At 32.4% G+C, this 13,286-nt stretch overlaps 1 protein-coding gene across 1 annotated transcript; it reads right to left on the reverse strand.

Annotated features, from left to right (window-relative positions):
* Positions 1-847: 847 nt before the first annotated feature.
* Positions 848-12,546, reverse strand: LOC130901247 (aldose reductase-related protein 2-like). Its single transcript, XM_057812461.1, has 5 exons — positions 12,314-12,546; positions 4,460-4,795; positions 3,297-3,544; positions 1,963-2,226; positions 848-1,005 (listed from the first exon to the last, which is right to left on the reverse strand). The coding sequence occupies exons 1-5, from the start codon at positions 12,374-12,376 to the stop codon at positions 966-968; spliced, it is 951 nt and encodes a 316-aa protein (XP_057668444.1). The 5' UTR covers positions 12,377-12,546; the 3' UTR covers positions 848-965.
* Between the last annotated feature and the right edge of the window lie 740 nt (positions 12,547-13,286).

Below are 13,286 nucleotides of genomic sequence, written 5' to 3' on the forward strand. Positions count from 1 at the left end.
CAACAAGAAATGAGGTAGAATTTTCTAAATGGTAAATATGTCCAAATTTGAAATCTGAAAAACGACATAATATGTCAAAAGAAAAAAATCGGACAGAATTATCTGATTTTCAACAAAAATAAATCTTACAACACCGAAAACCGATGTTATACGGCAGCCAATGCTTAGAACGTGATTTCTCTAATAGACGCGCTATGATTTCTCTTACAATTTTGATAGTTAGGATGAAATTCATGCTTAACACCAAAAGAACTGAAAACGGATCCAACTTCGTTACATAAAGATTTCTACACCCTGTTTTTAAATTACAAGATTGATTTGAATTCAAGTTGGCAATTCTGTAGATTCCTGATTGGTTAAATCGTAGTCGGTTTCACACAGCACTTTTGACATATATTGACAGTTGTGTAAATTGTAAACAATAGTGTACATTTTGTTTTTTGGCGTTCATGTTATTGTTTTAATAAAATATAAAAACAGTTATTGTCATGACTTATTTGAAAATTAGCTTCGATACATAGGTATCTAATCTTGCTATGCTGATCTCAATTTTCGAAAAATAAACATTCTCTGCTCTCTGAATAATACAATTTTTGTCTGAGTTTCTTCCTAGTTTAAAAAAGGGAATTTAACAACTTGACAAAATGAGCTGATACTCATTTTAAAATAGCCGCCGTGTGGTAAGCAAATGTTTTTACCGTAAGCTTCTGTGTGTAAATTAATTTGCTTTGTGAAGTTATTAGTTGATTTTAGTCCTCATTATTATCAGTTTCACTGTGAAAGGCCTTGTCAATATGAAACTCAAGAGTACACTGAGAGATGTGATTTGTTTTAAATAAATAAGAAATTAAGACATGAAAGATTTTTATTAACATAATATTAAGAATAGATAACAATTTAAGTGTATTAGTGCCTTTTGTACTACACTACTTGTTAGTACCTTGGGTAAATATTTCACACATTGTTCATTTTCTTGCGAAGGGATATTCTGGTTGTTGATCAATGCTGAAAAAAAAACAAATATAATAAAATGTTGATAAAAAATTTCCAATCACATCACGTTATCATATTTTCCATCCATAAACCACCTCAAGATCAAACTCTACCTTCAGTTTAGAGCTCTAGATGACCCTGGCAGCGTAAATATAATATATATTTTTTGAATTCACTTCTCAAAATTCCATTATTTGTATGATAATTTACTTTGCAAAGTAATATGCAACTATTCCAAGCAAAAGCAAATTTATTACTTATTAAATTCGTCCATCTACAAGGTTTGAATTTGCTAATATTTTTTGGCAGCGGGAAATTAGCAGTCGAAGCTTAAAATTTCTAGATGGCGCCAATTTGGTAGGAAAAAAACGTTCGTGAACAATCTTAATATACGTAGTCTGTGGTTCGATCGAATTATCATGAGAAATCATTTTAAATCACTTGAGATCACATCAATGACATTACGTCACTACGTCATTAACGAATATTGGGCCATAAAAACCAAACAGATATATAGAAATGCCCAGTGGGAAATTATCCATTCTTTATGTTCAAATATGAGTAAGAAAACTTGTATCATTGGATACAATGAAGAAGTTTTAAAACAGGTAAATACAAAATAAACAATTGAAAGTATGATTGATATACAGAGTGAGCAAATTAAGTTGTTTCGAAACTGGTGTGCAAGTACAAATTATTGTTATGTGAAAGTATAGTTATAAGGTAAAATTACTTTGAATAAATTAGAAAGTGAATGTGAAAAAAATTTCAAGCTTTTATTAACAAACGTATAAACCTTAAAAATGTTTTGTTAACAAAATTATATTAAATGTAGTAGAACAAAAACAAAAAATTGGAAAAGTTAGTTACAAAATTTACATCGGGACATGAGGAGACATCAATTTTTAAGGAATGATAAAAATTTTATTGATACTATAGATTTGTTTCTATTCAACATTATCAACTTACTTTGGAAAGATTCTCCAGTCACAAATTCTGACTTGTTCTCCCACATTGAGTTCTTCGATTTTCTTCATGTCTTCATCGTCCAATTCGAAATCATATAAATCGAAGTTGCTTTTCAATCTAGAAGGAGTGACGCTCTTTGGTATCACAACAATATTTTTTTGTAATAAGAACCTCAAAGCGACTTGAGCATTACTTTTGTTATGTTTTTGTGCAATCTCTGAGATTACTGGATCTGTGAGGACATTCACTAAATCTTGTCTTTCCCTAAAATAACCAAAATTAATGCTTTCAAATGTTCTAAAGATTTAGAAGAATAAACATATCAAAAGGTCAAAAGAAATAAGAAATTGAGAAATAACCAAAATTTAGGGATTATTCAAAAGTAATTGAGAATATAGAAATAAAACAGAATCGTTAAACTTACTCATATCAAAAATGGTTTTTTTATAAAGGTTATTTGGTGAAACATTAAAACAATGTAAATGCCCAAATGAAACTGGAAAAGTTGGAAAGAGAAAATTCCCATCCAAAATTTAATATCAAGCTCACTCCTATGTTATATAAGCGCGTTTTTGCAAAAAATAACTTTGCCAATGTCCAAGAGATTTATAAAATGCCAACGTTTCGATCTTTTATTTGATCTTTATCAAGGTTAAACTTGTTTATCTACGTCAACGTTTGAGTTATATTCCACCATATATTTTGAGCCTTGATAAAGATCGAAACGTTGGCATTTAAAAAAACTCTTGGACAGTTTTATTTTGAGTCCTCAACCATTCGAAATTACATATTTAGGATTTTCAATTATAGGTTATGACTTTAATCAAACCATTTAATCCACTGTAATGTTTACAGTCTAGCATAAAACACATCACCGTCTCATACAACAGAAAATAATTTTAAAAAAACACTCACTACCTTACAAACTTTGGTGAACTATGAAGTATGATAATAATATGAGGAGTGTAACGCTTCCGTTGACTATTATAATTGTAGTGGTAGAGTGAATAGAGTTTTGTTCTTAGTAACTGCACTGGCAGAACTAGTTCAGGACGTGTTCACTAAAGTGTTCTTTGTAGCAGAACCAGCGCTAGTATCAGTGCAAGAGAACTAGTTCACTCAGTTCACTGTACTGCTTGCACTGGGTCTAGAGTCAGTTCAGCCAGTGTAATCTGGAAACGGTGGCACTACATGCTTCATAGCTCCAGTTCAGTACAGTTCCAGTGCAGCTACCAAAAACAAACCTCAGTTTGATCGGTATTCCAAGTAATGACAAAAAAAACTAAATTCGATGTTCTACTGAAAAGCGTGTGTTTTTCTCGATTTGTACTCACTCAACTCCAACTTTTTTCAAGAATTTGTTGTAACCGGGATTTCCAAGCGGAGAATAAGCCGTAACGACTAATCCGTTTTGGTGACAGAAATCAACTAATTCGGGTTGTTGTAAGAATACGTGTAATTCAACTTGAAGGCAGGCTGGTTTAATACGAGCAAATTTTAATAATCTGTCTATTTGATCGATGTTGAAGTTTGAAACTCCTATTGTTTTCGCCCGACCTTCGTCCACTTGTTTTTCCATATTCTAAAAATATATTTTAATCAAACCACACACACACAAAGAGAGTTGTAATAAAAAATGATGTTAAGTTTAGATTTGCTGATATTTTGTGACAGCTTTGAATTGGTAGTTGAGGCTTAAAATACCAAGATGGCGCCATTTTAGTAACGTTGCCGTGAACAATCTCAATATATGTGGTCTGTGGTTCCATCAAATTATTTATTCTTTATGTTGAAATATGAAGGTTGACATTTGCAAATAAATAGGAGTACGGAACAAAATAAAATGATTTAGATGAAAGAAACTGTCAAATAATGTACAAAATAAACAACTGAAAGTATGATATACAGAGAGTAGTGAATAAAGTTGTTTCAAGAAGACACGAGTGCGTAACGAACAAATCAATACGCTATGAAAATGGTATTTTATAACAAAATTATATCAAATGCAGAACAAAAACAAGATACGAATATCAAGACTTACATTTTATGAGTTGTTGCATCTAATACAAACTTATCAGATATTTGGCAACTGGGTGTTTTTTAATGGACATGCATTTTCAACAATACAAAAAATAGTTCGGGCGAAATGTAAAGCTATTATTAATTATTATTTTTTGATAAATTTGCTAGCCGTTTGTGACTCCAACTACAAGTATATATTTATTGATGTGGGTTCCTGCGTGAAAAATTTGCGTAGCGCGTTCGCGGCGTGATCGTCGCGCGCCCGCTCCGCTTTGAAGAAGCTTGCAATCCGCTAGTATGTTAAGGCACTAAGAGATGTAATAAAAAAAAGTTTTTGAGGGTTTTAAAAACATGTTTCAGAACTACCACCTTCTGATTGGATAAAGTGGTTCAATCGCTGTCTATTAGTATTCTCAATCACGATTTTTTACACAAGATATAATTACATATTGCATATTTAATTGTACATACATACCTTCCATACACCTTCGTGGTCCTCACTTTCGTATTCAGCGGAAGTTTCAGATTTGCCAACTGGAAAATGGATCAAATACAAATCGACGTAATCCAATTGAAGCTTTTCCAAAGAACTTTCCAAATATTTCTGAACTCTATCGCGATGTATACCCTGTATAGGTAATTTAGTAACTATAAACAAATCTTCTCTGTTCAGTTTTCCGGAGGAAAACCATTCTTGTAGGACTTTACCGATTAAGTGTTCGTTTTCGTAAGCGGCAGCAGTGTCGATGTGCCGGTAACCAATTTCTAAAGCCGTATTTAAAGCGGTTTCAAGTTCAGCTTCATCTTTAGCCTGTTAAATTAAAAAAAAATCAAATAAATTGATATCAATGTACTGCTTATTGAATATTGAGACAATGAAAAATCGAAGCATTTCAGCAAGGAATAAACTCTTTTCACTACTGCTAATACTGACTAATATGAACACCGATGTAATATATGAATAATGATTTTTTCTACGCCAATGTCCGTTAATGTCAACTGTCAACATTCCTTTCAGAATCTTGAGTGACAGGTGACAGTAAAGTGTATGTTCATTATTGCAACCTAATGCTTAATTCAACTATCATGGTTTATATATGATAAACGTAGCATTATATATAAACAGATAATATTTCATTAATTTCAACCAAATACATCACACAATAATTGCTTTTTTCTACGCCCATGTCTGTAAACTTCAAAAATCGCACTGTCAACATTCCTTGTAAATGACATTTAATAATAACATGCACGTAATTAGATCTCATAACATACACTTACATTTTGAGAAGAAAACTTAAACTACTTGGTTTAAGTAAATTACAATAAAATTTTTATTAACGTAAGACTTTATTTAGTCTATTATTAACTAAATACAAATTTAGTTAATTAAAAAACATAAAAACTTTTAGCATTAGCGAGATATATTTAGGATTGAAAGAGTGATGCCCCTAAATGTAGGCAGCACATTATGCAATTTCTTTAAAAATAGGACACGTTTTCTTAAGTTGGATGCATGAATGCGCGGCTTCGTGCATAAAATTTTTCACTTCTTGCGTAATGGGTTACTTACAACCCTTGTTACATAATATACTATTATTTTTTGTTTATTTGTTTATACTAATGAAGTGAATTCGCTTATAGACGTTACAAGCTGAATTCGCTACCATGTGTTTAGAGGTTATAAAAATGGTTCCTACGTTGAAATGAAAACGCAACATTAACCATAGCTGAAAAGTGTGTCATATTGGACAATTTGAAAGATGGAGTCCTTGGAATTATATTAATTATAAAAGGAGCTGTTTTTTCAAGTTTTAGCACAAAAAAAAATATAATTAAAGAAGCGAAATGCTGAGTTCACGTATTGTCGTCTCTCGTGAAAAAATCGTTTTTTATCGCTTTAAAAGTACCCTTGTACGTCATAGAAAAGTATGTGACACAATTTTCGAAGACAAACAGTTTTGGTCTCCGAACTGCATTTCAGTTTATTGTCGCTTTCACTTTATTATCCTGAAATGGTTCCCAAACATTAGACAAATGAAGAGATGATACTGAAGGCTATTGTATGAGAACATGCCTAACGGCTGCGCTAGCAGTGATTCTAAATCTCCTACATCTCCTTACCATATTAGAAAGAGTAGCAGAGAAACTTAACCAGAATGTTCAAAAAAGGGGTTACCAGGGATAAATCGAAACCTTCCTCGAATGGTGATCGAGTCTTGGACATGCTTCAGGATGAAATAGCGACTTTCAGACAAACTTTATCTCAGAACTTGGCTATAAAAGTAAATCGAATCAAAATAACAAAAGATATATGACCAGGAACGTTGATGGTACACGGACGGCACCAAAAAAGCAGGCAGAACTGAAATTGGAGTGTACAGGACCAGAACCAAACGCACTTGGGTTATACATCGAGTATTATTCAAGCAGAAATATATGCAATTGAAAATTTTGTTCAGTTATCGCAAACTGAAGATCCAAACTGGTATGGGAATGCTGAACAAACAAATAATGCTGAATAAGATAGACACTAAGAATAAAGTTAAACTCCAATAGATTCTATGATACTCTGAAATGAAGTAACAGACAGTTTTGCCACAATAAGGGCGTATAAACCCTTCGTAAGACCTGAATAGATAATAGGATAAAATATAGCACGCTAGAAAATGAGGTAGGTAGGAAAAAAGAGGTTTCTACCTCATTCACAACATTCTCTTGAATAAACAAAGACACTCTTAAACACGTTAAGCCCCTATCAAAATTGATAAATATTCTCCAGGGCCAAAACTATTTTTTTTGTATTTTTACACTCCATATAGGGTGTGGACCAAAGGAAAAATAATAAAAAGAGTGTGCAAAAGAAGCTGAAGAAACATGGAATTAAACTGTTATTTGGTACAGAAATAGTGAATGCAATTACTGATTCCTAAATCAGTGTAGCCATAAAGTTACTGACGAAAGAAAATACGATCAAGAGACGCCAAAACAAAAAAAAAACCGTTGCCTAGTGAAGAAAGAAGGTCCAAGTCACAAGGTACGAAAACATTGTGAAAGGGTACGGTAAAAAAATCATGAAAAATAAAAACAAATAGACCAAGTGTAAGGTAATGATTTAAGGATCCAGGACGGTTCATTTAAATACTGTCCCTTGAGCCGTGGAGAAGATTCGAAATAAAATTACGTCGTGAGGTCCATAGGACCGCTCTGGAATCTAAGGAAAGTGCAAGTACGAGCTTATGGACCGCATCGGGGCTGAACGTGTTAAAAGTATTTATATTGTACGTAAGCAGAATTTTTCTGCAATCTGTGATAAAGCAATCGTAGGCATGTTTAAAATCCACACACGCTATGAAAGAAAAAACAATCAAAAATCCAAATTTCAGTATGTGGTAACAAATATTACATCGCTAAATATGTATTGGTCTCATTTATTGATTGATTCAATCATTTAGATGATAATAATACACTCGAAACTGACGAAATCAATATTTTGAAGTAGCTTATGTAACATAATTGTTTTTTGGTGACCGAAAAATTGAAATATCATTAAATAAATACTACATTATCTTCTTACCAATCAAGTAAATTAAAAATAATGGTTTTTAATTGAACCAACTTTGCTAAAGTGAGTTGAAATAAAATTATTCAAGATATCTATCTATACAGTATGGTGCAAATGAAAGGAATAAATTCGTTTTTTTCGTAAGCCGGCGACTTTTATTTTTTTTTAAACAGGCTATTCGTAAAGATACCTTTTTATTTTTGAAGACATCTATATGAGCGTGATGACGTCTTCGCTAACAACATTCTTCGCAACTTAACACTTGGACATTATTAACTTTCTGTCAAATGATTGATAGAATGGAAATTCTAATAATGATTGGTTGTGGAGATAAATCACGTACGCAGAAAGAAGTATGTACGTTATTTGATAATAAATACCCCAAGCGAGAACCAATTTCACAATCCACTATAAGCAAAATTGAGAAGAAATTCAGAGGAACGGGTCATGTCAAAGACCTCCCCAAAGGTAGTAGAAAATAAATATCAGAAAACAAACAACTAGATGTTCTGTTAGCCTTTCAAGATAATCCCCATACCAGTTCACGGCAAGTAGCATTAGATAATGACATGGACCATTCAACAGTTCTTAGAAAGCTAAAGAAGGAAAAGTGGCATCCCTACAAAGTAAGTGTAGTACGGAAGATGATAGACGAATTGAGTTTTGTGAAATTTTTATGGAACAAAATAACAAAGATCCGATGTTTTTAAAAAAGGTTCTTTTCTACTAAACGGTCACGTCAATCGTCAAACTTATCGGTACTGAGCTACAGAAAATCCACACTGGATGCAAGAGTACCGTACTCAATACCCAGAGAAAGTTAATGTTTGGGCGGGAATAATAGATCATAGGATTATTGGGCCATACTTTTTCGAACCTTAACAGGTTCTTGATATTTAGAATTCCTTCAAAGCCTCTTGCTACCTGAATGGAACTGGCTGTTTTTAAACAGAAATGATTTATGGCTGCAGCAAGATGGTGCGCCTCCACACTAAGCTGTATTGGTGCGCAAGTATTTGAACAACGACTTTCCAAATCGGTGGATACGTCGAAAAGGAACAATAGAATAGCCGCCTACGTCACCTGATTTGACTCCTCTTGATTTCTTTTTATAGAGATACTTGAAAAGTAAAATTTACCAAAATAGACCACAAAATATCAATGGACTCGGACGGATACGTATTGAGATTGCATAAATAACTCCGGAAGTTATAGAGAAGGTTCGAGAAGAGTTCGCGGCACGTCTTTCTCATTGTATTTTAGCTGAAGGTAAACAATTTAGCACAAACAACGAAGGCAGCATTAATATCAGGATACCATAGAGATTTAATTTGGCGAAATAAATACATGAGCACAAAATGTAAAATTAGAATATATAAAACTTACTTATGCAATAGAAACTAGAGCGGAGAACACAACCACTAAACGGCTCCTAAGAACAACAGAAATGGGCACTCTGAGTTGAATAACAGGAAATACGTTACTCGATCGGAAGAAAAATGAAGAAATAAGGGACATGTGCGATAATCAGGATGTAGTGAGATGGGCAAGGAGCCGCAGAAGAGAATGGAGAGACCATGTTGACAGAACGCCAAATGAACGGTTAGCAAAAATTGCAAAGGAAAAGAAACCAGACACAACTCGACCTCCTGGACGACCACCTATAAGGTGGTATGAAAGCTGGTCCTCAGCATCCCAACTACTCCTGGCAAACCCTTGATGAAAATACAGGACCGAGTCCTAACGTAAGAAGAAGAAACCTAAATTAAGAGCACCTAATTTAAGTTTCGTTGTATGTAATGAGTAATACATATTAAATATTTATTGCAATAATAAAATTTTATTAATTTTTTAAACAAATACAAAATTCAATTACTGTACATATTGATATGGCTGAATGGGTATTTAAAAGACCTTTAGCGATGACATTCATCACGCTCGCATAGATGACGTCAAAAATAAAAAGCCCGTTTCAAAATAAAAATCGACGGGTTTCGGGATTTTTCCTTAAAGTCGCCGGTTCACGAAATAACGAATTTATTCCTTTCATTTGCACCATACTGTATATGTTAACCTTGTAAACAATAATCTGCTTGATGAATCAATCTTATTGTCCACACATGTGTAATATTACATGATTTTCAAATTACGGAAGCACGATTAGTTATATAATATTATGAAACTCAAGGACGTTATTCTACGATCACAAATTCGATCCTTTCACAGGATTCTTTATTCAAAAAACAAATTTATCCAAGATAATCATACCTTTTTTCCAATCCTGTTTAATACAATTTAAAAAATACATGAAGATAGCAAGACTAGGGACAAAGTGGGCAAAAAGACACATGTCTAAAGAAAGAATAAGAGAGAGTTCAAAAAGGGTATCGAAAGTATATGCAAGCACAAATACTAAATTGGGCAAGATCCTTCTTGAGAAGGAAACCTACAGAAATGATAAGGATGATTAGATAATGATACTTCTATGGCCAAGAGGCAGATGCAGACCAAGAAATACCAGGAGAAACCAAATTGAAGAAGATACCAGAATCCTAGAAATAATAGATTGGAAAGCAATTTGCATAAAAAAAAATGGAGAATAGAGCTGATTAACGAAGCCAGGATCAACAAAACAGTGTTACAAAAAAAACAAGGATAGTAATCCACCCCTATAAAGGCGCACAAAGCGCTAGCCATAATCCAAGATATTGAACACATTTCAAAAGGAAAACAATTGTTTTTGGCCCGTATTGAACAAGAATTTGTATAAAAAACGAAGTATATAGAAAAGATACACACCAAAGTCGTGTTATAAGTGAAAAGCAGAAAATTTGTGTTGAAACAGATTATTTCTCATCAAAAGGTAAAACGAAAAGCTGCGTATCTATTTCAAATTTCGATTACTCAGTTACTTGGACGAGAAATTTTATTCTACATCAAATGAATAGTAGAACAGAGGACATTTCGTTAACTACGATCGGGTTAACCACATCACGATCTGGATGTTCGGAAACTAACCCGGATCACGTTCACTGTTGTTCGGAAACTGATTGAGTTGTCCCTCTCTACTCTGGTTTACATCGTTTACTCTCGCAGAATAATGATTTTTTAGAAAACTCGAAGTTTTTTAGTTTCTCGAAACAGTAAAGAAAAAACTATATAGAAATTAAGAAAAAACGTATAAGAACGGAAAACTGCAACTGCAATTTGTTACGGCAGTTCTCAGAAAAATACTATTTCTGTATATGGATATGCTTCCTTTAAATCCTTTTCCTTAAAAATATTGTAGTTGTCTCGAACTCATCTGCAAGATCAATTCGCTCAACAATTGGTGGCATATTGGGAAGAAGATATTAACCCTAAAATGGTCACATCAATGATTTGAGATTCATTTTGTAACCGATTTTTGTAGTTTATTTTTTCGATCGGCACGTAAAAATGGTAATTTTTGGGACAACTCCCGCTTTAACTCAATTATTTATGTTCTGATTATTTTCAAGATTTTTTGCGTTTTTCAATTTCATTTTAATCTGTGGATTTTAAATTAGAATTATGTCCAAGAATTTTATATTACGAACAAAAAATACAAGTCGAAATTGTATTGGGAAACTTTGGATACACAAACAAACAACGAAACAGTGAAAAAATGTTAGAAAGTAAATTTTTCACTTTTTGTTGATAATTGAAATGCAATAGGTTTCGAAAACATGAATTGGAATTGTTTTTTGAAAAAGTTTTGTTACTTATTACTGGGAAAATCGGAGAAGTAGCAATTAGGTGTAAAGGGCCGGATTAAACAAGGGGCTTGGGGGACTATACCCCCGGGCCCCAAGTCCAAGAGAGCCCTATCATTTGGAAAACATTCTGTATTTTTTGATATGTTGATACCACAAATCTAACGTATTGATATTATTTTTTCAATTTTTCCGAGTTTTCGAATTTCTTAAAGCGGTCCTGTCATTATTTTAGCTCCGGGCCTTATAAATCATAAGCCGGCCCTGTTGGTGTATGATCTGAGGTTTCAGTGGAAACCATTTAAAATTGATGTTTCCAAAACTAGAACTAGATCATTCTAATTCACCAAAATGTCATTTATTTCATATAAATCCATCTTAATTTGTCTTAAAACTCATGGTTGAGACTAATTTAATATTTATTCACTTTATACAAAAAGAATGGCTAGAAAATGTGAAGTAACAAAACCATTGTGAGTGTTAACAGCAAAACCATTATAATTGCCGCCATCTGGAGAAAATAGTTCGAAACTGTAAAATTCCTATGTAGTCAAATCTAATGAGTTTTTACCAGAACAATTTTTTTGGTGGAATTTCATGGATTTTTATTTGACGAGTACAGCTCGGTCCACAAACCTAACTGTGTTATTAGGTCTGTGGCTCTGTCAAATGGTCGGAACGTTCTTAGAAATTTCAAATTATATAATGTATTGTGTTTTGCCTACATTTATCAAATCAACATAATTATTTTAAATTAAATTAATGTGTCTGATTATTATAACGTTTAAATAATATCTGAAGGCAATTCGAAAATTAACATTTTAAATTTTTTTATATCGACTTTTTGTATAAAAATTGTATTACAGTAATACGGCTATGGTATAGGTTAGATTATTTAGTACAAGACGTAGACAATAATTCCTTGATAATATTGCAAAAATGTATCAGGTACTTACCTACCGACAATCAATTAATGCACGAGATTATTTCTAACTAATATTAAAAAATTGTGATTAATATAGATACTCACTTCCCAAGTACCCAAACCTACAGTTGGCATATTTAAATCTCCACATTTCACTGTTTTAGCCATTTTATTTTAAAATATGTCACAAATAATTACAGTAATACTTTACAGGCGAATGCGTTTAGAGAATTGGATAGAAAACTGATATAAACAAAATATATAGAACTAGTTTGCGCCGTCTATCAGCGTCGATTAGTGGGGCGATGTACACCAGGATGTGGGAATAGAGGGGACACGAATGTTGATCATACACTAAGAAAAAGATTTCGAAAAAGAATTTGTGTAAATTCGATTACGAAATAAAATATATTTTGTTGTTTTATACGACATATTAATAGACAGAACATGCTCATTTTTTCCAAAGTTGAGCCTTAATACTCTTCTTTCAAATAATATAATTTGATTTTAATAATCAAATGATTCAGGTATTTATATTTCTCAGTTAATGTTGAGAATATTATTCCTAATGACAATATAATGGTGTGATGACTATGTACTATTTTTTGTATATCTAAATTTAATCATCAACTTATTCTTTAAAACGTCTGAGTATTTACAAAAATTGATAGTTTTTGTTAATTATATGTTTGAAATAAACTGAAGAATATTCAGATTGACACAACGTCACCGGGATTTTCGATTCGCTTTCTTAAAAACGTGAATTCGATTAATCAAACATCGATTCCAATTCATGCTCTCCTATTTTTTTTGACAATTCAATTATCGAAAAAAAAAATAAAAATATTTCTGATTCATTTTTTATGAATTAAGAATTGATTTCGATTCATTTATACATAATTCAATTAAAAATGTTTTCAATTCTTCTCAAAGACTCGATTACAAACAAAATAAAAGGAATCGATTCTTTTGGAATCATTATAGGAATCCGAAGGAATTTAGAATTGTACAAAATAGTTTTGACGTTACTCCTTTTCGATGTTTTATCATTTTTGCGGCTGTAATGTGATTAGACCTT

The sequence above is a fragment of the Diorhabda carinulata genome, chromosome X (assembly GCF_026250575.1).
Source record: "Diorhabda carinulata isolate Delta chromosome X, icDioCari1.1, whole genome shotgun sequence".
In the NCBI taxonomy this organism is placed as follows: Eukaryota; Metazoa; Arthropoda; class Insecta; order Coleoptera; family Chrysomelidae; genus Diorhabda; species Diorhabda carinulata.